This window comes from Vanessa cardui, chromosome 11 (assembly GCF_905220365.1).
Source record: "Vanessa cardui chromosome 11, ilVanCard2.1, whole genome shotgun sequence".
NCBI classification, from domain to species: Eukaryota; Metazoa; Arthropoda; class Insecta; order Lepidoptera; family Nymphalidae; genus Vanessa; species Vanessa cardui.
Window position 1 is genome coordinate 2,583,446 of NC_061133.1, and position 26,836 is coordinate 2,610,281.

A 26,836-nucleotide genomic window follows, 5' to 3' on the forward strand; every position below is an offset into this window, starting at 1 on the left:
TTTTTTTTTATAGCTTTTTTTCATTAGGTAAATGAGACAATATTATGCAGCCAAAAAAATAAAATTAAAAAGTAATGAAATAAAAATGTTTGCAATTCGTATTGATCGTAACGTTATTTTTTATTTTATGAAGTTTTTTTTAATTTAATATTTTGTGATTAGATGAATATTATGTTTTTGTTTTAAATATTCTGGCATAACGGCTGTCAACATTTAATTATATATTCGGTCCGTGTTATGAAGCTACTTATGTTACTTGTTTATTTTTTACGTATTACAATGAAGATTTTTAGTTTGAAAGTGTATTTTATGTACGTTGTGAATATCTCGGTATGAATAGCATGATTCCAATATAAAATATCCAGCTTTTGTAAGAAATATTCACCAAATATTATTATTGAAAGTGTATGTCTCGTGAAATAGTTCGTAAGATTTATGTTGTGTCAAGACATCGGATTATATACATTTGCATATTAAGTCAGCATAAGCATAGGACAGTTTTTTTAATACATTCTTGTACGAGGTGACTCAAATAGTTGATCACGTTTCATATTAAAAATAGATTTAATTTCTGCACCTTATTTTGTTTCTGTATATATAAGCTATGTTACCTTGTAAACGTATAGAATCCAATGTTTAGTTATGAATGAGAATGGTAGCCATATTGATAAGGCATTTTATTATTAAGGTTCATAAAACATTTCAAGTCTACATACAATAGTTCCTTTGTCATGTGTCATTTGTAATCATACGAGTATCGAAAGAAATAAAGGATATTCTTAAAAATATTGTATAAATAATTTACCGAATAATTATTTGCTATCTCAAATATGATTTTTTTTTGAATAAACATTTACATACTTACCTGTGCTTTTATTTTATTTTTTAATTTACTATTAAATAATTGTTTGAGATAAATTTAAAAGTAATCCTTTTCAATTTATTAATAAGAAAATACGTCGAAATGTTCTATATACTCGTAAGTTAAAGGAATTTAGTTGCTTTTAGTGATAAGTATTATGCTGTTATCATTTATCTAAGATCGTCAAACAGAAAAATTAAACGTAAAATATAAGAAATTAAACTAACTATGTCATTTAAATGTGTGAATTGTGGCGAGAAATGTTGAGACTGTTGTATTTGTAGAGTGCGGGCGCAGTACCGGGCGCACCGCCTAGCGTTACACATCACTTGACAGACGCACGCACCGTCTTTCCCGCCAAAGCAAATATTACCATAAACACGTGTGTGACTTTTTTAATCAGAATAGTGTTATCATGTTCGTGATATATTAAAAATAAATTATTATTTTTTTTCGAATTTATTTTTAAAAAAGTTATTCAAAATGACCGCCGGAGGTGAGGAGCATGAGCCTCTGATTTCTTCGTCTGTTGATAATCAGCGTGTGACTTACAGCAATTCACCCCAGGTAATTAGATATATTTATTGGGCTTCTGAATATTGATATTATGTTTATATATATTTATATATTTTGAAAAAATCCTGTTATATGTTTATTTATAAAATTTAATTAAACATTAAGTGCGAATAAAATATTTATGTAAATTATTTTATTTAATTACTAATTTTTAAAGACAATAAATCTAATCCTATAGTTTCATAAAATAAATTTAACATACACATCTAAAATAATCGATAAGCTGTTAAATTAAATCGAATAAATTAATGTGTGTTAACGGAATATCTTTTTTGTAAGTATTTCAAAAGGAGAAAGGAAATGTGCTTTTATCATTCGAAAGGTACTGTGCACAAAATATATTTCCAAAAAAGGCTGAATGTCAACCACGTGCTACGCTATATAGTTTTATATAATATATAATTTTATTACAATGATTTGAGTTCGATTGGTCGAAATCCGTTTAATTTATTAAATGCTGAGGAACGTTTTCCGATCCACACGAAATGTAAACCGGTTCAACTCTGCTCTGTCTTATGGTAATTTTTCATTTAGCTCTTGGGTACTTTTTTATACTCATACTTAATGCAAATCATTTCTTAACTATGAGATTATCGGAAATTCTTTTAACATTTATTTCATGTTCTATTATGTGTTTACTTATTTCCCTTTATATTATATAATAGATTATTATTAGAACGTCACATTAATAAAAAAGGATATTAAATTAAGATTTGTTTAAAAAACTAAACAAATCTTAATTTAATAGACCCAATTTTAACTTAATTTGGCCTAACTTGAATTAAAATATCGAAGAAGCTTTTAAGTCTGCTTCTATCAATATTTTATTGTTGTTATAAATGGTTTTCATATATTGCATAATAAAAGTCATAGAACTTCGTAGGCATTTATAAATCCTACTCTACAAATAGCAATAATAATATTTTCACGTACGATTCATGAGGCAAAGATACGACTTTAGTGAGACTTTGTAATCGTAAATCTAAATAAAACTTCATGTTACAGGCCCATTTTGATAGCACCCACTTATCAGGTATTCTACTGCTAAACTTATATCGTTAATTACTGGAGTGTGGCTAGTGGGCTTAGAGGCACAAGGGCCATAGCATCATTGCTCCCAAACTTGGTGGCCCCTTCGGTATAAGGAATAATATTTCTTACAGCGTCAATGACTATTGACAGTGAAGACAAATTAGCTTCATTGAATTTTAAGTAATAATAAAAAAACCTGAGCGGTACGAATCATATAAACTTTATTTAAGTTATTTTATTAATATATCAAACAACTTTAGTACCCATCTTCGCTACAATCAAGTCAGCCAAATACATTAAAGTTTCATTAGTGATTCAAATCCCACGCTATTTGAATAGACACGGCGACTTTAACACAAGGCTAAAGCATCGGAAGGTATCTACGTCTACGTTAGTGGCCAAGTTATAGAAAAAAGTAAAACGAGTTTTGTTAATGATCCCGTTCCGCTGGTTTTAAAACAGTGTCTCTATTCTAATGCCACGAAATTGTGAGATTCGTTATAAAATCTATTCAGAGAAAATTTAAATTGCTGTATTTGACTTTTCTTGAATATCTATTTGTTTGATCTATAAGTAATGCAAGAAAGTAACGTTATCTCTATTAATGTTTGGGCTATATTTAAAATATGAATTATGTTAACTCTATTTGTTTAATATTGTATAGATTAAGTATGAAATACGTTTTTTTCTTTAAACTATTTTAAAGCTGTGTGGTTATTAATCTGACTAATGTTTTGTATGACATTTCACCCGAAAATTCAAGCTATTTTTAAAGTTATCGTAATATAATGTGAAACTATAGAATTGATCAAACGAATAAGCGACGACTAATATTATTTCCGCGTTGAATAAATAAGATTTCATTCCGCAAAAGATACATTTAATTGGAAAATATTTAAATAGATAAAATGAGGAAGCTTCTTGAAAGTTAAGAGTATGTTTTCAATAAGCATAATACCTTGCATATCGAAAAGTAACTATTTTATTAGTAAAATAATCGACAATCGACATGTATTATAGAAAACTATCATAGGTACTAGGTTTCATATCATAGATCCACAAGAATAGAAGCGTTGATAGCGCTTTTGGCCTATGTGCCGAACCAATTCATTTAATTGTGTCCAATTCGAAGCAATCGCCTATATCCTGCTTTAAGATGTTTCGAATAATCTTCTATTTCGAGTCTAAATCTTACATTATAATAAAATCAAATTTTATCCTGTCTCTTCTCTTCTTTACCTACGCACCTTCTTAGTTGTTACATTAAATACAAAAAGGTTTAATACTTTAAAATCAATGCTATTTCTACCTTTATTAGCATTTTATAAAATCTGACATTCAATTAACATAATACATTGACGTTTCGTGGGCTTTGTAAATATATGTATTTTATTAAATGTCAATTCAATACACCATGAATATTTTACATATTAAAGTGATTCGTTGTTGAATTAAAATAATGTCATTATCGCATTAGAGTTGATGTTTCAGATATTGCCGGTTATTGTATAAACTATAATAATCTAAATATAAATAATATCTTGTACCCGTATAATCCTATTTCGTGACTAATAAAAAAAGGCATCCTCAAAAGATTGTGTTGGTGTGATCGTGTTAACTATAATTGTGCTTAAAACACACACACATATAAGTACATTATAAGCTTACGATAATTGAACAATTTTATTTTATGCAAATGAAAGTTGACTCATTTAAAGTACAACTACGTCTTAAAAATGCACATAAACTGAGCTGATATGTCCAAGAACTTTTTTTATTCTTTATTGAGTGTTAAAATTCGGACCAACACCAATGAGTTTTCATGTTTAGTAATGTTTGTTGTTATGGAAAATATAGCGAGGAATCCTGTATGTTCCGGATGTAAATATTTCATATACTTAACCTGTGATTCACCAATCAGCATTATAGTTGCGTTGCTAAGTAAAACTCTTAGCCTTCTTCTCAAAAAGGAGGGAAGGCTTTAACAGACTAGCAGGCTATGACAGCTTTAGTATATTCATTTTAAATTGACCTTTCTATATGATTATGTACATGCATAAAAATATATAATGATTAAAAGTATACTTAAAAAAATAATAACTTCAAAATCTTGAAAATAACTCATATGGTCACTTAAAATATAATCTTACTAATTTGTTGTACGATGGCGCCGTGTCGGCGTTAGACCATGATCCTTTATCGAAAGAGAAAAAAAAGAAGGTGTTGAGTGTCGGTCTTTACTATGAATTCATATTTTTTGTGATGTAACTCGGTATTGTTAATAATTTAACTTGTGTTGAGAACAAAGAGGATAATGCTACTAAAGGTTATTCTTTTCTTTATTTTTTTTATTTGTTATTGTTTTTTAGTCTAAACAGTGAGACACTTTCACTTTACTATTAAAGATAATATACATAAATAATATATAATATCTAATGCGTAAAGATGTAGGCACACAGGTGTAATCTCCTATTTCTTTAATTACATAGTCCAAAGGGTCAGCAATCGGTTACGATCTGGAAAATATTAGGGGAAATGAACAGCTTTAATGACTTTTCGAGGCAAGGAAGTGTGAAGCACCTTAAAAATTACAACTCTGGAACTTATTATATTAACATAACAACTCCTAAAATAATATTGGTATAGTTTTTTTAATATAATTTAACTATTCGAAATTAATGGTGCTTTAACTTAAATAAACCAACGAATTTGGATACTTATATATAATATTTTACGCTTTGCATGTTGAATTAAATAAATTTAAATGGTCTATATAGTTTAGTAATCTACATGTATAATAAAACAAAGTTAAAAATCGTAGGAAAACCATTTGAACAATCAATCAAGCATGATTGTTCACTGTTAGGGCTTCTGAAAGCCCTCTGTACTGTTTTATAAATTAGGGGTAGGTTAATGAGATTATACGAATATACATATTTAAGCCAATTAGCAAGTTAATCTTTTTTTAACTTATTTCAAATATCATTATCATTATTAGTTGAATTTTCCTACATCCTTATTGCTTGTTTTAACTGGCTCTATCGTATTCGTATAATATTTCGCAGTTTAAATGTTTACCGAGAATAAATTAATTGATGGCCCAGTGGTTAGAACGCGTGCATCTTAACCGATGGTTGCGGGTTCAAACCCAGGCAAGCACCGCTGATTCATGTGCTTAATTTGTCTTTATAATTCATCTCGTGCTCGGCGGTGAAGGAAAACATCGTGAGGAAACCTGCATGTGTCCAGTTTCTTTGAAATTCCGCCACATGTGCATTCCACCAACCCGCATTGGAACAGCGTGGTGGAATATGTTCCAAACCCTCTCCTTAATGGAAGAGGAGGCCTTATTTCAGCAGTGGGAAATGTACAGGCTGTTACTTTACTTTACTTTACTTTTAATGTTAATGTTGCGTTTTACCCTAATATTTACGTCAAACATTTGCTACACTAAAAAAATGTTTGTGTTCTCGACTCACTCAGTTCCGGAAATTTTAATTAACATTAAAAATAATTCATATGCTCTTACTTGCATTATACTCGAAAAAAGTCATATTCCAAATACGGGGTACATGAACTCATCGGTATCCACTGCTAATTAAAAGATGTATCAATCACAGAGCTTATTAAGGGACACGCCATGGTTCACAGACTGACGATAACCGTGTTACTGAATTTAATATAAATAAAAACCGTCTTTACTTATGAATCTGTCTTATCCAACCAATTTCTAGTATTAAATTAAAGTGAATTCATTGATTTAGTTTGTTCAATAGACTTATATAAATTTATTTTTGGATAAAAATCTGCATAGTCAAAAGCGTGGGCAAGACATGTGATAAGATTTGACCTTATTTTAAAAAAAATTAGCCAATCAACAACGCAGGGTTAGGAGAGTGATGGAACGACGGCTCAGGGCACCTAGGCCTGGAGTCTCCTGCGTTCTGTGCGGCATACCCTCAATACTGTTTCGTTATCGTTAGTCAATACTAGATTAAATCCCTTTTAGCTCCCTACAAACGAAAGAAAAAGTCGTCCGATTTTTACAGGTCAAGGAAAGCTCAAAGATGGATTTGGGATCAGTCTGGGCCTTGCGAACAGTCTGATCCTGGTCTAATAAAAAATGGGTCTAATGCATGATCAGCCCGGGGCGCATAGATGGTTAACGCCGGACCTGCCAGCAAAAATGACGACATATTTATATTACACTATTAAATATTATAAATGAGTATATAGCAAAGCAAATACTTATTATGCCTTATCAATCATGAATGTTTGATGGCTTAAATATCGAATAGTAACTTTTTAATGAAGGAATGACACAAATCGCTTGCATCAAGTCGTTAGTCTAGCTAGTCGCACGCATTATGAACGTAGTATTCGGTTATTGATCGATATTAGCGGCCCCTCTAATGTTCGGATAAGGTTACCACATTTGAGTAATCGAGAACGTTACGGCTTTGCGTCGCGGTTATTTGAACTTGGACGTGGATTATGAAATAAAATAAGTCGGAAATTATACAGATCGAATCGTTCCAAGTTAAAATATTATTTATTCAATTAGGCTCATAGACACACTTTAAAATTGACTCGTTTACAGCATTGAATTAAATATAAGCATACCACCAGTTCCAAAAGTCTAGTCAACCGAGAAGAACCGGCAAGAAACTTAATAAATACTCTTATCCAATATTTTAATGGGAAATTCAAATAAATTTATATGGATCCCCCTGGAAATCAACAACTATAAGTCAATACTTTTTGTAATTGATATATGTAATCTTATATGAGGCATTTTTATATATATATATTTTTGACATAACATATACATTTATTAATAAGCCTTGAATCATTGTTATACTAACGAATATGCATAGACAGTAAATTCAAACTTGACACAATTCAGATTTTACAGAAATTCTTTAACGTCTTGTATTTTTAAATCGTTTCTAACGTTGAGTAAGAGGTGCCGTGCCATAGGGATGAATTTGAAGCCTAATTTATAAATCCACTATGGTTGGAAATTGGTATTTATAAATAATTACGTACCGACCAAAGGCTACAATTAAATTATGATTTTTGACTGAAGTAATATTAGATACATAATTATTTTTTTATTTAAATTAAATAAAAATAAAATTTAAATTAAATTTGCTAATACGATAAACATACTTAAATGACAAATATCGAGCGTGTAAAATGGATTGTACAAAAACATGCTCGATACTGTTAAATAAGGTATCAAGATGACTTTCGTAATATTTACTATATTGTGACTTGAAAGTAAGGTTTTTGAAAACCCGAAATGAGTATATTCGAATCACAATTTCACAGTACAGGTTTCGAAAATGTAACGGAACTTTCAAAAACTTAATTGATTTCGATATTTAAATTCTTTTAAATAAAAGCGAATAAACATGAAATCATTATTTACTCTTTTTATTGTATGATAAGGTAAATGAAGAAAGATTTTTTTAATGATAAAAATATATATTACATGACTTTATTAAGTAATTAATATTGGTGGTGAAAAAATTAACAAAATAAATATTAATAAATTAAGATACTCTTTTGCAATGATCGAATAACTACTAAACAAATACAGGTACATAAACCATATAACGGGCCGCCTTATACATAGGTATATCTACTACATATATAATTAGCGGCGATTTACAGTTCTACTCGCTATGTAGATTATTGAAATGACAACTGTGAATTCTATGTCGTTGTTCTGAAACTAATTAATTCAGAGCAGTCCTGAGTCTTGACTAATTTATTATGTAGGTACTATTATACGGCCATTAACGATTACTGAATAACTCAATTGTTACAATAAAACATCGTATATTATATTTATGTATTTTAATTATAATAATATAAGAAAGATTATAATAGTATTTTATTTCCGACCAATTGTACCAAGATTGGATTTAACATCGGCGTCTAATCTTCAAAGGTTAGTGGCGCATTGGCGATGTACCTAATTGTTAATAATTTGGAAACGCCGATGTCTATTGGCGGTGGTGACCACTCACTATTATGTGACCTATTTATTTAGCTATATTATATAAAAAAACAATATAGGTTTTGCGATTTGACAAACGCGGTCGATCTCCATGTGCTTAATCTCCCACTTCAATTGATTCATTCGATCTGTCATTCTTTTAAACATAATTATCAAGCAAGCTAAATACAGCCGTATAGATCCTTGCGATTGGACAAAGGTGTCTGAAAACGCATGGTATAATCATTATTAACAGTGCCCATTGTGTTTAATGTCTATGATAACACTCCAATTATCGCAATTGATTTTGTACTTTACAATTACTATGTATATGTTTTGGTTTTCATTTTGATACATAGAAGATAATCGTAAACAAATAATTGCGCTCTGATTACACTTAACGGTAAAAATTAATATATTCAAGCTTATCAAGACTTTAAATGAAAGCAAGAAAAAAGTTGACCGTTGGTAGGTATATGCGGTATTGAAGTATATATGTGTATTATAATCTTAATACTTATTGAAACAACTTTATATGAGATATCATGGTGTTCAAGCGTAAGTGAAATACAACAAGTATCAGGTTCATTGTTTATTTCCTTACCTTCATTATTAAATGAAAAGGCATTGTAACAAACGGATTTACGTGATTTTAGAGGCATGATTTGTGGTCAACGCCAAATTTGAATTCCGGCCTTAACACTGACAATTTAATTATAGAACAACCAATTACTGTACTTGCCCCGTTGTGTACAGTTACTAGACTATTTATGTAAATTAATTGCGTGCGTAAATTTCATACCCTTCTATTTTATAAATAACGTCAAAAAATATATGTACCAAGCCTTTTGGTGTAATGTTAACTGCTGTTTTACTTGGAGTCTTACCACGTTATAGCACGGGATAAAACTCAATCAATAATCAATAACTAACTTTAACGAGGTAACCATGGTTGGATGTGTGTCCCGCTTTCATTTTCATGATAGCCGAAATGGCCGAGAAGTTCGTGAGAAAACCTGTATGTACCGAATAAAAATCTGTCACCAAACCGCATTGAGCAACGTGATAAAATGAGTTCGAAACGCTCTCAAGACAAGCATTTGATTGATGAAATTCGTGCATTGGATTCGTTCAATGCTCTGAAATAAACTCTAAATCTTGTCATTGAGAGGAAAGTAGGCATTAACTCAGCAACCAGGACATTCAAAGGCTGTTCATTTAAAATTCCTATTGAGAAGTGGGTCTGAAACTGTACATTATAGTTTTTAAGATTATGTGTTATAATTTATATTTATATACATATAGTAGGTACCTATATACCTTAATTGTAACATTTATTTGCTTGTACAGGGTAGTTCACCGAACGATTCGCCTCGTGCCAGTGGCGGAGAGGTCACATTGGCAATTCCTTCCAGCAGAAGCTATGGAGCAATTGGTGGTGCGGAGAAGGTTACATACAATTGGGCTGACGTCAACGCTTTTGCGACAGAAGACAGGTCGAGAAACAGAAAGTTCTGGAACTTCTGGAGAGGTTCATCTGACCGCATGTTCCAGCAGAGAAAACAGCTACTTAGAAATGGTAAGTTTTTAAAGCAACTTAATTATTTACTCAATATCGTTTCACTATTTTTTCAAAAACAAATGTCTTGTTTACACACAGTCACGGTTAAAAAAACACTATAGTAGACGGGTAACATATTCATCCTGTAACAATCATTGTGATACTGGCTGGAAATAAAGAGATAAAGATATTTAAAAAAAAACACCCAAAATAATATGAACGCACCAAAAAACGACTCAGGCTAGGGATTTCTTACTTAAATAAATACAAAATAAATTCAAAGCTTAGGCTTGCAGAACATTCAGGCTTTAAACCATTTACTTTTATGCATTACCTTTCATAAATGATGAATCCTTAGGCGTTATCAAGATGAATGTTAAGATTTAAACAGGTATAAAACGTTTTAAATTGAAAGCACATATGTTGTGCATGCCATAATCGTCCATCTTGGCCAGAGGTCACTTTTTAATTTTAATTGGATGAAATGGCTTGCACAATTTTTTAAGATATCGTTCATTATTGGACGCTTTCCTGATTCGTATATCTTAATCATATTATATAAACTGTTTAATAAATACAAAAATATTATTGTTATTTATTTAATAATACATGTAACAGTGCAAATATTTATATTATAATATTATGTTATAACATTACACAAGAATTATTTACATTAAGGCTTACTAATTAAATAATATAAATAGTTATTATACAAATCATGACTGCATATAATGCTGGCAACATTTCCCCGTTAAATTACAACTCCCGATCCTCTGGGGGAAAAGATGAGCTTTCTTGTAACCAGTGAATAATATTTTTATTTAAAACTAGCTGCCCCCTCGACCTTGTACGCCTTTGAATACAAAAAACAAATTTTTATTGTAACCTAAGTTACTCCCTATTATATCAGTTATCTGTCAGTGAAAGTCTAAATCGGTACAGCCGTTCCAGAGATTATCCGGAACAAACAGACAGACAGACTGACAGACAGTATATGTACCGTGTATAAATACATATGCATTGATTAAAAAAAGGGCTCTTTTAATATTACAAACAGACACTACAATTTTATTCTAGGTATAGATAATACTATATTAAATTCGAGAATGAAAAGAGTATCAGTCTTATGATATTGATACGTATTATCACATGTATACTGTATACATGAATTTGTACTGTTATTGGATCCATTTATACACTTATCTCTTACTTAAACGTTTCGGGAGAAACGGGTTTTAAGAACTCGTCGAGTTATCGCAAAATGTGTATCAGATACCAAATATATTGATATTGATCATCACAAATAAACTGCCTTTAACAAACTTTCAAAATGTATCGTTATGCATTTATTCTTGATTAATATAATTGCAATTCACTACAACTTATAAAATATTCATAAAACACATATTTATAGTTACGATCAGCAAAGATGATCGATTACAAGGATAATGTATATTTAATATTGTATATATAGTTGGTGACATATATACTCTCTCACATACGTATGGTGAGAGACTGAGACGGCGAGATGATTACCTGAATACCAGTCCAGGATTTGTTCTAAGAATTCAATTCTAAAAGCAAACTCGATATGGTATCTTAGAGCAATTTTAACCGATCGTTAAAGTTTCTCGTCTAACCCAAGCGTTATAAATGATATGATGTCCTACAGAGTAGTCTTGTTGGTATTTCTTTATGACGATATTGTACTTAACATTTTTTGATTAACGCTTACTAGTGTATAGAAAAAGTAATATTTAATATTTTCAGGATATAATAATAATAATAATAATAATAATAATAATATCCTTTATTGTACACAAAGACAAGTATAACACACAGGAAATAAATATAAGAAAATAAAGCATGGCACAAAAGGCGGCCTTATCGCTGAAAAGCGATCTCTTCCAGGCAACCTTGGTGCAGATGAAATGGTCTATTAAAGGATATCCGTATGTTTTTTTTCTTTAGTCAATGGAGCTGCATACCCAGGCGAACTCCTCGCGCTCATGGGATCCTCAGGCGCTGGCAAGACCACGCTGCTCAACACATTGACCTTCCGAACCCCTAGCGGCGTGGTCTCCAGCGGGACTAGAGCCTTGAATGGACAACCCGCTACTCCTGAAGCCATGGCAGCCTTATCAGCGTATGTTCAGCAACAGGATCTGTTCATAGGCACGCTGACTGTGCGAGAACATTTGATTTTCCAAGTAAGTGAAGTTTTCAATACACATATGTTTTGTGTACCGAAACAACACAAGCCACTTAAGCACAGCGGCGTACAGGTTGTACTGGAGACATTTCACGTTTAATTTATAAACTTATGTATCAGCGCTGATGTAAAAAGTCAATTGACGCCCATTGGGCGTAACCCCAATTCGTACAATCGACCGTGACGGCAAATTACATTACGCTCTCCAACGCCGCTCTCTACCCTTTTTGAAACCAATATTTATCATATTAACGAAACTTATTAATATTATAATTATTTATTACTACATTCTATGTTTATTTTGAATTATATCAATAGCTTGACAAAAATGATTACCTGAGGTCATTAAAATAATATAGCTTAATTTTACTTTGGTATACAAAAGCGGTCAAAATTGAGAACTTGATTATGTAGATATCTAGACAGAATATCGCACTCCAAAAGAAGCAAAATAAAGTCAACTTTTGTATTAGTGGGCGTGACAGCTATGCTTAACATTTACCGACTGCCGTAGTACTTTACATATATGCTGGTCTTTATTGTAGGTACACACGCCACAGACTTGGCGCAGACTTCTATTGAATGCTGTCTTTGCAACTTAGCAGCGCAAACAAAAGTGTATGTGTAAGCTTTGCATGAATAACTCGGAGCTATACATGAAACTTGAAAGCATATAATTGATCAATGAATAATTATTAATTGCTTACATTTTAATTGAAAAATTAATGAAAGAATTAACTGCTAAGTAAATTGTTTGCATAACTCTATAAATATTCTGTGAAAAGTTCGCACAAACGTTTTGTCGATAGACTTTATTACTCAGACTTGTAAGCCTGTGTCGTGTGGACCTACCATTAGTGTCTACAATTTTTTTCGTCGCGTTCTCAGCCTTAACAGTCCGTCTAGAGATATACACAGTAATCAAAGTATCAAAGAACTACTAATAGCAAGCGTTATTGATAATAAGCAAGTCTTGAATAGCATATTATTTCAAAAAATGTGTTAAACGAGGGCTTGACTACAGTTCTGTCACTAAATCCATCTCCATTAAAAATACGTGGGAATTAAACTCATCTGTTTGCCTGTATCTGTCTAGCTGTCAATAATACGTCAATTCAGACAGTAATTACTCCGGCCTTATATACTTGTTCAAGCCACAGCCTGATAACTGATAAATGAAATATCGATACTAATATTTTAAATGCGAAGGAACTCTGTCTGTTAAATCCTCGCGATTGAACTGCTGCACCGATTTGGATGAAATTTAAGACAGAAAGTATTCAGACAGTTTAAGTACCGGGATTATATAAGCTAAATTTTTTATTTATATCTCGAAGATTTAAAAAGGGGGGTGGACGGTTTGTGTTTGTTTGCCCTAGGTAAAGTTTTATAAATTTCCCACGAGTAAGGTTTAACTGGTACAAAATATGTTTTAGATTTAAAATATTTTTTTCTATTTAATTCTTAATTTCCTCAATGATTGTATTACACGTAAAAAGATTTTCTATTGGAAGTTTAGATTATCATCTTTAAGGTCTTAATGTTTCCAATTTTTCTAACACCAATCATGACAAAAACAAAGAGACAGAGAGGCGCTCTCTCTTTCACTTTTTAACCACATTAGAATTTTTAAACGACCACGTTAAGGGTTTTAAATCGTGTTATGTTAAACCTTATTCTCAAACCGCATTCCGACTTCTGGTTATCCGAAGTTGCGAAGTGCATGTGTCATTTCCAAGGAGTCCAATAACCCTATCATGTCATTATAACACAGTGCTATTGCGGTAAGGTATTATTACTTGCTTTTATGTATAATTATTTATGATTTATAGGTAATTTATATCGGCGCCGTCGGTTGATAGTTATAATCTATCACGCTACAAGATACACTCTACATTTAACATTTAAATTCATAAAATAATTTCACCAGAATGAGACAACAAGTTCTGTTATAGTAACTAGATAATCCAGGATTTTTTTATATAATTGTCTAGTACATCCGTCATCAGTTAGTCAATATTTTACAGACTATAATTGTCTTTATTGAATAGAATTGCTAACCAACAATAAATACTTTCCGTGAAGTACAAAATTGAAATAGAGAAAACTCACGGAAATACTATGAAATAAATATCAAGTTAGTAATCCCTACTGAAGTTTCCTACTACACTTTTATTAGAGTAGTGAACTTTGCTTCGAAACATAAAAAACAGTACAAATATATAGTTAGGTAGTTTTATTACAACTAATACACTAAGTTATACAATATTTACTACATCTCTAGTTATTACCGCAACTAGCATATTATACTACAAAATAAATCATTTATTTTATTTAATATTTTAGAGTTAAATATAGTTATACTTGAATAGATCAAACCAATGAGCCGAATTTGATGACATTTGGTGTGAAGCAAACTTGAACTCCAACGAAAGACATAGGCTACTTTTTTGCCTAATAAGTGACAACCTACTCCCTAAAATGCGAACAATGCTGCGACCAACAACTACTACATAATATAATAAATAATATATAAGAGCACATTTCATTGCATTTTTTTTGTATCACATACCATATTACACGAGGGAGTTATTTACAATTTCTTATATACTATCTTACAACACGACTTCTTATGTAAATAGATACTAAGATGGGATACAAACCCACTTAAAATAGTTTTATATCAAGAATAATCTAATGTAGACTCGCGTAGCGGCCGCTCGGAGACCTTGACTCTCGAGCAGTTTCAAAGACACATATATTTTAAATTAATTCAAACAGGAATTTCGTAAATAACTTGAATTTGTTGATACATTCCATTCATAATGCCGTACACACATATAACGCACGAATCGTCGGAAATTTTTATAAGTATATTTGCATAGCTGTTTTTTATAGGTTAAATCTGCTATTATATAATTATTTAATAATATTTTAATTTTAAAGTATTATTATTATTAAATAAGACTATTATTTTAATATAATTTAAATTGCTTTTAATAAAAGTAGTTCATACAAACATTGCTAAAAGTTTCAACGGCAAATTGATGAATTAAACTTTGATATTTCGGATAAGAAAATGCGTTAAAACTTTTAAACGTATTATATAACATTCCGATGTTAACTTAGTACCTATTACGACTTATTAACCTTTAAATTATGGTATGACTATATATTGTGCAATCATAAGGATCTCAGCTTATAAGGACGAGTCACGCAAATTGATTATTGCATTTATTTTAATCCGTTAAACAAATTCCATATTATGGCAATTTAATTCATTTTACGCTTATACACACTCACACTAATAGATAAATTAATATCGGACACACACACGTATATATATGTAGATTCAAATAAAAATTCCAACCAAAACAAAACAAGCCTCCTCATTAATTTGTTAAGGCTTTTTTAATTTTTTTTTTATATAATAACATGTTATTCAAAGAAGAAAGAGAAGAAGACGGCATTTAAGTGGAAAAATCATACACGGAAATTGTAAATTATACATACTAGCGTAAAATGTATAAGTTCGTGTCATAATAGCCGTATCGTACCAGCAACTTTACAGTTTTTTCTTTAACATATACCGCTGGTTATATCAGAAGATAATACAAAAATGATAATTTGGATGGTAGCTTATTTTATACGATTACACCCAAATTTATACAAATAAAAAAAAAACTACTTTACAAGCTATGACCGCGTGGAATTGTGGCAAGAATGTTAGAAGCATTTCCCCATCGAATCGCTGTTTATAGATACCCTTGTCACCGGTAACTTAATATTTTAGTAGTCATTCCGTAATTAATATATTACCTCCTTGAAAGAATCATAAAAAAAAAACAAGTTTTCATTTGATCCCACGTATGCAGATTCAACTAAAACGAATAAAAAATATAAGACAGTTTTGTCATCGCCAAGTGTGCGTTTCGGCTTAGCTTGGTCAAAACTACTTTAAAATTCAGTTGCAAGATTTGATCCACGCATAACAGACGGTAAAAGAAAGTCGTGTGGGTTTAAAAAAAAACACCTGCTCGCATAAAATACAGGCAATCAGATAACCTTATTTTTTAAGCACGTTAAGAAATAATTATATTTTTTACCAAAACATCTGATCTCGATTCGATTAATTTGACGTTTTTCTTATCAAACTACAAGGCTATCTTGTAGTTCTACCGTTTGTTTTAGCCCAATTATAAATTGATTTGTTCAAATAATTCGACATGACGATAAAGAAAAATGTATTTGGAAGATTCAAGTAGGCCTAGTAAGATTATCTCGAAACAAATTAACATACTCGAACAGGTTTTCGACATTCGACAATGACCGATTTGTTTACGGTTACTATAGTTCAGTGGCGATTCATCCGAGAAACATAGTTCAGTATAGAATACATCAAAGATTGCTACACTTGAACACTTTAGTGTTGCCAGAATATTGATAAGCAGTTCAAAATCCCTGGCTATTCAATTATTACGTCACTAAACAATTATTGGAGCTGTATTTTTGATATCAATACTAATATTACAAATATTAAAGAAACTCTGTCTGTAACTTCTTGACGCGTAGCCCACTGAACCGATTTAAATAAAAATTGGTTTGTTTCCCAAGGATTGACATAAACTATCCTTTTCTTTTCCCCAATGGGGTTGACGATTTGTGTACTATTGGTATAATAATTTAAATATTCCGCAAAAAAGTCGCAGGTTCAACTAGTTAGTAATATAATTATAATACGATAATTTGAATTTGTTGAATTTATATTATTGAGGGTTATTTTCTTTTTATTTGTTTCGCGAGGCAACTGACACTTCAAGATATACAATATCTAAATATCATATAAACTAATAAGACATTAAAATTACTGATAATTATCCTAAAAATCTTTTTTTACCTCGCACAACCACCCAAAAGAGTTCATAATTGTTTTTTAAATGGATTATAACAGCTAATGTTAATACAAATGGAATCACTTCTGCTATCGAACAAGATATCAATAATTCGCCTTATCTCTGTCTTCATCTAAAAGATTCAAGTCACTGATATTTTCCTTCGAAAAATACCTCTAATCTGTTATTATATACAATATTTATGGTCTAGCGGTTTATGTAAAAAATGTATTAAGTATTGATTTGATCAAAGATCAACCTCGCAGAATGCGTATGTAATTTTATTACATACTAATAGTATTTAAAATATAAGACGTAAAATATTGTCTGATAACGTTCAATTGATTGATATTCGTAATTACATAAGCCTATAATTATCTTGTCTTAAATATGAAACGTGTTTGATACGTTAATCATGTTTGATATACATACGACATTTAATTTTTAATAAGTGTGTGTCTGCGAGCACTTGAAATATTTATTATATTATATTTATATTTTAAATTAATAAAATGTGACGTCACAAGATATTTGGAAGATGATGGGATATCTTATAGTTATTAAAATTATTAAAAACGATCTGTGCCCGCAACCTTGTACACGTCTGAAATTAACAAAAAAATATTATTGTAGCCTAAGTTACTCCTTATTATATCAGTTATCTGTCAGTGAAATTCCCTTCAAAATCGGTTCAGCAGTTCCAGAGATTAGCCGGAACAGACAGACAGACAGACAAAAATTGTAAAAAATGTTTTTTTGTTATATGGACCGTGTATAAATACATATGAATTGAGTAAAAAAGGGCTATTTTAATATTACAAACAGACACTCCATTTTATTATATGTATAGATGAGTTTCGTTTGTGACGCAAATATTTTTTAATTATTATTATAATAATATTAGTGTCGAAGTATCACATCAGGTACCCACAAGAGCTTCCGGTATAAGAGAGCGTCAGGCCATTTTCCGTCAAGGTATACGACTTGGTTTTACTGATTAAAATTTTTAGAGATTCGACCTTTTCTTTGATGACAATTTTGAATAAATAACGAAATTTAGTTGCTATACTACGTTGTATTCTCACCGGCAACTAAAGTGCAAGTTCAAGCTTAATCACATCTTTAAAACTTGTTTAAAATCAAACCGATAACATTTACATAATAACTAATGAAGTCTCATAACAACTTCTCCTTTTTTTATTCTATTCAAAGTAGCAGACTGCCAATATCGAACTGTTCCGCTTAGCTTCGTCTCCGTTTTGACAATGTTTTTGGTATTTACTCCCAAAGTTATGTGGACACATGAGTCAGATTCGCATGCAATATCACTTCCTCACGATGTTTTCCTTCATGAACTATCAACTCGAATTAAGCACATGAAAATGCAGTGGTGCTTTTATGGGTTTAAATGCTTGGTTGAGTCGGAGTTCTTCTAACCAAGAGGCTATGATGGTTTCCAGTTTTTTATTACAATAAAGATTTACGTACTTAGTAATAAAAATGAACGAAAAATTATAGAGCATCAAGCCCTTTTAATGTGTTACTAATTAGTGGTATTTAATAATATTTTTTCTATTCAAAGGCACTCGTCAGAATGGATCGGCATATACCATACGCACAGCGCATGCGTCGAGTTCAAGAAGTCATATCTGAAGTAAGTATTATTAATTCTATAAAAAAAAATATAATTGTTAATCAAGTAATTGTGGATAAAAAAATATAAACATTGATTTTTTAACAAATGTCAATCAATGATACCATGTCGGTAATTTTATTCAGACTTGCAAACGGCTGCTTGTCATGCACATTATATATGTGTGTTTGAAGTTTGTTCGTTTATTTTAGTTCTTTTGTAGTACCAACCTCTGTCTAGTATATTAATAAACAAAGGTCAACTTGTATGGACCTTTAGTTATATTAATACAAAGCTTAGAGTAAGTCTAGACGGTATAGATGTATTTATAGTTTAAATAAAATTCAAATCTCAGCTTCATTATAAACAATATGCGCCGTTCATTCCCTTGTACAGTTTACGATTTGTGGAAATACTGTAAATATAAACTACTACTGTACGATTATCCAGTAACATGTACTAATTAAGTACTGTCTAAGAAAATTTATTCTATTTCATCTCAAAGCCTACTAACGATTTTATCAAAAAGAGCAAAAACATTGATATGTAAATGAATTTTAATTCAGTTTTCTATGTTCTCGCTTTGTCTCGGCGATAATTATTTAAAATGATAAAAATGCGGCTGCTAAAAATATTTTATTAAAATTAGTTTCTAAAAATAAATTATTCTCAACGCAAATCTATCTGCCTATTACGTGATCTTAGCTTCAAATTTTAACGTCTGTATTTTAGTATAAATATAATATTAATTTAATTAATTATATCTATCATCGTTGTCTATAATCTGTATTTTATATACAACAGGATAGTGCTTATTACGAAGATATTATGTATAGTTATGCAAATGTGCAATAAATGGTAATAAGTTAATAATATATAAAGGCGAAATACAACTCTCTGAATAATCTCGAAATCTCAGAGAGGCAGGTAGTAACATTAAAAGGCGTCGACATCCGCTTAAAACTGATTTTACAAAGCTCCATTCCTAAGGGGGTAAAATGGGCAGGTACAGTTAGCACAATATATTTTCGAGTGTGTTAGCAAGTGCATATATATATGAGTAAGTTACAACAGGAAATGATCGTGATTATTGAATTTCTCACACGATTCGATTACTCAATAGTAACACTTTCATTAGGTTTTATTGTCTGGAAAATAAAATCCGTAAAAAGGTAACTCATGCGAAATTCGATCTTCGATCTTTCGCTGATCTTAACCGCACTCAAAATATTTTAAACAATTATTCAGACACGTGATATAGTCTTATTATTATACTTTGTCTTATTTATAGTGCTTCTACTTTTTATGAAGATTCGTAGAGTATTATCAGTGTTGTGGTATTTTTCACATCATTATCTGAGTTTACATGATTATAATTTGAAAAAACTCACCATCACGATGACCACAGACATTTTAAATAGAATATTTGCTAATGTTCACTTCCGTTCAATTAAATTATTATTAGATACCAACAGCTAACATATTTTTTGTAGCTCATATAACTATTTTAAGTCGTTGAACTTCCATTCATTTGGGTGACGCACCCAACAGTCAAATTATTTGCACGTTTGATATATTTTCCAATATCTGCCTATATTATCAGAATATCATCCCTTAGTGCAATTTTATACTATAAAAAATAAATGCATTTCTTAAAAAAATCCACTGCTGTTAATGAGTCATGTGCAGGCTAGCCTAGGCGAGACTCACTTGACAGTCTTGTTATACCACCAACCAGACCGCTTTGTAATATTTTCCGCCAATAATGATGAGTGAACCACTGAACCAGAGTAACAGCAGGTATAAGTTGTTATGGCCATAACGTCTTATGTCTCAAGGTTTGTGTCGCACTGACTGTGTAAGAAGTAGCTTATGTTTTACGATGTGTGAAGGATAAGATTACAACGCATAATATGGTCAATTTGCAGGTTTGCCTTCAAGAAAAAAAGAACCTTTCAATTTGTAAAAGATAAGTGCAAAGTATATAACAGGTTTTGTAAATAAATTCTACATAAAAGGCGCATTCGAATCTGAAATTGATAACTTTATGTCAACTTTATATGAAAATAAAAATTCAAACATCGAATAAATGTTTGTTTGAAATTGATATGAAAATACTTTTAATACTGAATTATTTGCAATTAAATCTATTGCTACAAAGTTATGATCCCACACAATATATTGTATTGTAATTACATGTAACAGGTAAATTGTTCATTAAAACTTCATATAGGTGTCTATTTCGAGATAAATTAACATTTAAGTGTCGTGCTATGAACAGGCAAATAAATACTTATAATTTATATTGTAAAGTTATTTATATTAATGAGCCAATCAAAATTAAAAATGACTATCGAATTCGATGGAGAATACGGTATTTTAGTTTTATTTTACCCGTATTTTCATGTTGAGACGAAATTCTATTCCTTTGAGCTAATCTGGCCCTTTAGAGTTATAAGATAAGGTAATATTTGCCTTTAAACATAATAACATATATCATATTATAGGTTGCCGTGTTTATACAATATTTATTTTATTTGGACCTTATTATCGAAGTAGCCTTTTTATGAGATAGTATTTTTTTAATTAAAAAATCTGTTTAAAGCTTTTATCGATATAAAAACATTAAGTGTGATAGTTTATTGCAGAAATTGTATGTATATGTTACGACCAACTTATACGTATAACATATATGTACGTATAAGTTGGTCGTATATGTTATCCTTAAAAGTTGGTCACAAATTCGACCATGAAATTACAAACCTTGACAAACCTTGGCAGACCTTGACAAACGAGTAAGAAAACCTTCGTCAAAACCTTCGTTTCAAACTCATTTATCAAGTCTTAAACTCTTAATACCTTTTGAATCTAAACATGAACTGTACGTAGAGGATGCCTAGCTGTGCTCGGTCCTTCGTGCGCGCTTGAATTTAATAAAATAAGTTGTTATTGTAGCCTAGTTTTTAGTCTTATTACATCAGCCTTCTGCAGGTGAAAGTCCCGTCAAAATCAGTCCAGCCAGAGATTAGCTGAAACAGACAGTCAGACAAAAAAATTAAAAAATGTATGTACATTAATTTAAAACAAAATGAAGTCATAAAATCTTTAAAAATTGTTGTTCAATGAAATCGAGTTTAAAATATTGTGTTAATGTTTTAAATAAAAAAGTCACTTGGGAAGTGTCCATCATTCGTTCATTAATTCATAGACTTCAATGCTGTTAATGTCACTTAAGCAAAAACTACTTTGATTGACATTTCATACATTATGCTTTATTTTCTACGTAATTTAAATTATATGCCAATAAATAAGAAAACTTCACACATTACCATGTGGTAATGTGTGAAATGCTTTAACCACAAAAAAATATATAAATTAGTTATTTCCATATGTCAGACTTTTAATTCAAAGTGATTTTTATTTGAGATATCGAATTATTCATTTTTAATATTTAATAAAAGTGCAGCATTTACATGTATGTATGTCCGTTATATTCCTACAATTCTAAAATATAATTTTGTAGTTAATTTAATGATGGTCTCCCATTATAGAAAAGGAGGCTATTCTCACAAAAATCCCTAAATTTCCACTGGTGTGCGTAATTAGCGTGTACGTAATTTCGTATCTGTGCTCTTAATCACTAAGGAGCTTCACTCATCAGGAGCCAATCTTAAGTAGCAGATATTTCGCAAGGCCTTTAGAATGGGAGGAGTTATTTCCAACCCCAAATACAGCAATTAAGTTGCTCAGTAAATTGGTTAAGCTTAGAACAGACTATCATAATGGAATATTTATAAAAATGTTCGTGTTTATACTGTTAATTGTTGTAGAGTTTCTCTGGTGCGAAACGGTGGACAGTGAATCAAGTCATCGCCTTAAAAATTCATTCTCATTAGACATAATTACTTTTTACTTGATATTATATATATAGTAATAGTAATAATTTCTAATGAGATATGATTACTTTTACTATACTAGATATTTTTACTTGGTGGTAGGGTTTTGTGCAAGCCCACCTGGGTAGGTACCACGCACTCATCAGATATTTTACCGCTCAACAACGGTACGCAGTATTTTTGTGTTCCGGTTTGAAGGGTGAGTGAGCCAGTGTAACTACAGGCACAAAGGACATTTTATCTTAGTTCCCAAGGTTGGTGGCGCATTGACGATGTAAGGAATAGTTAATATTTCTTACAGTGTCATTGTCTATGGGTGATGGTGACCACTTACCATCACGTGGCCCATATGCTCGCCCGCCAACCTATTCCATAAACAAAAGAAAATAAATTTCGTATAGTTTCGTTTAACAAACGGATGTTGCAAGTTAAATAAAATCTTTTAAAAGATAATCTCAGGGTTTAATTATTTTAAATAAGTTTCAATCAATTACATATTTGAACCGTGTTTGTATAACACAAGATTTATAGCTGCTCTAATTATACATCTGTCACTACGCTATAGATTATATATAATTTATTACCTTTATTATTTCATCGTAACCAGTTTTTTTAATCACTTTTACTACATAACATTCCATATTAGATAAATTGAAGTAAATTATTAGATTTTCTTTCGTTTCTCTTTCTCATATTAATATAACAGTAACAGTATACCGGAATACAACAGTACAAGTATTGATGTTTGGCGGTAGAATTACCTACATATTCTACCTCCTGTATACATTGTATTCTGGTATGAAGTGTGAGTGAGCCTAGTGTTCCCAAGGTATATATGTAAGGGACGATTAACATTTCTTAATACAGTACTGGTGGTGACCACTTACATCTAGGTGCCAGTCTGCCTACACACAATATACCTATATAAAAAAATAAAACATTTGCTCCAAATACTGAACGGTTTATCATTCGGCTATTTCAATCACTTCTTTGTTTTCAGTAACAAGAAATTTATTCTGTAATGTTTTTAGTCTCAGATATCGTTTTAAGAAAGATAATAATTGTAAGAGACCATCTATGTCCCACGCTTATCTTATTTTTTTATTTTAACATTCATGAGGACATTCTGTAGTCAAATATATTAATATCAGAAGCGTTAGACTTGCTTATTCACCGGTAATAATCTTCCACTGATTCGCAAATAAACATCTTGAACTTGAGAAGAAACGACGAAAGAAACAAGGCTGGTTTTTTATCTCATATGTAACAAGTATTGGTTTCATTACAATAACAATTTTTTTTCATTCTTATGCCCATAAGAAATGGACATGGAATTCGACAAAGTTGTATCATGAATTGCCAATAAAGGGCATCTATGTTGATCTGAGAAATGGACTACAATATCAAGGATATTTTAATTATAATATAATACTTTGCCTATTTAATAAATATAAATCAAATGTTTATTAATGTTAAAAAGGGTGAAATTCATAAAAGTGGATTTCCAAGTAGAAAGAAACGTCAAATATTTTTTTATACAAATATTGTCTATGAACGAAGATAACTTTTAATCATGTAATATGATTTAAGGTTAAAAATTGAATTACATTATTAGATGGAACAAGCATCGCAATGACAATTAAGCTTTCTGTATTTCAAAGTCGGATAGAACATCGGGTAAGTTAAATTTATTAAAATGGTAGTCATTATGGTATTAGGTATGTAATCGTAATAATAAAACTGTTATTTTCCGTAGACGGAAAACGAATGCCAGAGAAAAAAAATACTATTACAATGTATAGATTCTAAATAGAGAACTGGAGCGTATGGAAATATAGTTCAACTAACAATGTAAAAGCATTATTTAATACTATTAAGGTTAACTATTCATAAGAAAGTAAAAAGTATGACACGCAATGATTACGTACATCAGTAGTATCTTTACATTCATTAAATTGAATACGAAAACGATGTTCATTATGACTAATGAAATTCTCATATGCCAAATCTCAATGCCCTTCAATAATTTTGTTACTGGGTAGCAGTTTAGAGTAACTATAAAATAAAAAAGTTATGAGGTAACAAACATAAAAAAAATCCAGACGAATTGATAACCTCCTCCTTTTTGAAGTCGGTTGAAAAGAGCCGAAATGGCCCAGTGGTTGGAACGCGTACAACTTAACAAATGATTGCGTGTTTAAACCCAGGTCAGCACCATTGAATTTTTATATACCGAAATAGTTTTTATAATTCATCTCGTGCATGTGTCAAATTTCAACAAAATTCTGCCACACGTGTATCCATCAAATCGCATTGGAGCCGCTTGATGAAATATACTCCTAACCTTATCCTCAAAGATAGATGAGGCCTAAGCCCAGGTGTGGGAAATTTAAAGACTGTATTATTACTATCAAGAAGACCTACTGTGATCTGAAAATTAGTATTTCAGTAAACTCGTAACTTTATACGAGTAAGAGCTTACTTAAATGATTTTTTTTAAATTATTACTATTATATAAACTAAAGTACTTAACTTCATGTCGTATTCTTATTCAATTCCTATTAAATAGTTATCACAGATAATGAGAGTCGTTAAAATATGTCGGTATAACGAAATTGGATTAAAGGCGTGTAACCGAAGAAGTATGGACGACATAATCCCATTGTGTTGTATCACGGCATACGTTCGCCTACTTTAAAACCGTATCTGTCAAGTGGCTCGTGTGTTATATGTAACTTTAACAACCCAATTTTATCTATTTAATTTAGCCTATTGCTAGGTTACGACTTGGTTTCCTATGATACTGAATCTCTTGAGGATGAAAAATAAATCACCTAGAATAATTAATCTTTTAAAAAATGAGGCAATATCCTCGTTCGATTCATCCTAGTTAAATGCGCAAAATATAGTATGGCACTACTGTTGAACACATGACTGCGTACAATTATAAAGATACTCTCTATTCTACTTTTGTTCTTATAATACGATACGACTATGTTTTATTTCATTCTGCTCCTGTGAATTTCTCGTAGGAGAAAATACCTATAATTTATTTACTTAACCCGTTGATGGAACCTAATTTATAGTCGTGTAACGTAACGTAGTAGGTTGACCAACGTGGCAATTTATATATAAAAACTTAATACAAATAAAATATTATATTATATTATATACATGTATAATAAAACAAAGCGTACTTTAAAATATATATGAACATTAGGTGTAATTCAGCTTTTTAGAGAATCTTGATTAAATCATTATTTAAGTTTAATAAGAAGTGAATGCTAAGAATAAATGTAATATTAGTATAAAAAATTATCAATAATACAAACATATCATTTATAATGTTTCCGTTTAATTTTTTTTCTAAATCAAAAGACTAATTAGTCTATAAGATCAAAGTTCTAAGAAATATCCCCATTAAAAAATTGTGTCACGCCTTATTATTTACAAAATGACAAAAGTTATTCAAAATTTACGGAATTGAAATATCTTACTTATCTTTATTACTTAAAAAAACTAATTCAAACATTTTTTTTCTGTAGCTGGCGCTTACTAAGTGTCAGAACACAGTAATCGGAATCCCCGGACGACTGAAGGGTATATCCGGTGGTGAAATGAAGAGGCTCTCCTTCGCAAGCGAGGTTCTAACGGACCCTCCGCTCATGTTCTGTGACGAACCCACCTCTGGCTTGGATTCCTTCATGGCGCAAAATGTGATCCAGGTAAGAGACAATTTACAAAGTTCGGCATACAAATTTACCTTGTGTGCCGAAAGCACTGTTCAGAAACAGAAATACTACTTAATATTCGACGACTATAAAATATTTATATTGATAAGACAAACCCAGTAATAGAACCAGGCGAAGGTAAGGAAGAACAACTAAAATTTCATAGTATCCAATATATTGTCGTTGTTAGGAATGATTTGTACTTCATACTATATATATATATAGAACAACGTTTATTGGCAAAGGAGCAGTTAATTACTAAAAAGTATTCACATGGCCTATTTACTAGTTCGTCACGTCAATCCAATGAAAATATTGACAATTAAAGCTGAGTAACGATTACGAGTTAACGATTCATATAGTAGAGCCAATGTAGTCGAGTCATTAGAATGCTTGCATCGTATCCGATGATTTCGTGTTAAAATCCAGGGAAA

At 30.8% G+C, this 26,836-nt stretch overlaps 1 protein-coding gene across 1 annotated transcript in view; it reads left to right on the forward strand.

The window, feature by feature from the left end:
* The first annotated feature begins 1,137 nt into the window (after positions 1-1,137).
* The window catches only part of LOC124533508 (protein white), a 35,017-nt gene continuing 9,318 nt past the window's right edge, over positions 1,138-26,836 (forward strand). Inside the window, exons 1-5 of the mRNA XM_047108845.1 lie at positions 1,138-1,429; positions 9,828-10,056; positions 12,010-12,248; positions 18,725-18,796; positions 26,217-26,396. Coding sequence (XP_046964801.1) covers positions 1,346-1,429; positions 9,828-10,056; positions 12,010-12,248; positions 18,725-18,796; positions 26,217-26,396 — 804 coding nt within the window. The 5' untranslated portion in view covers positions 1,138-1,345. The remainder of the gene's footprint in view (positions 1,430-9,827; positions 10,057-12,009; positions 12,249-18,724; positions 18,797-26,216; positions 26,397-26,836) is intronic.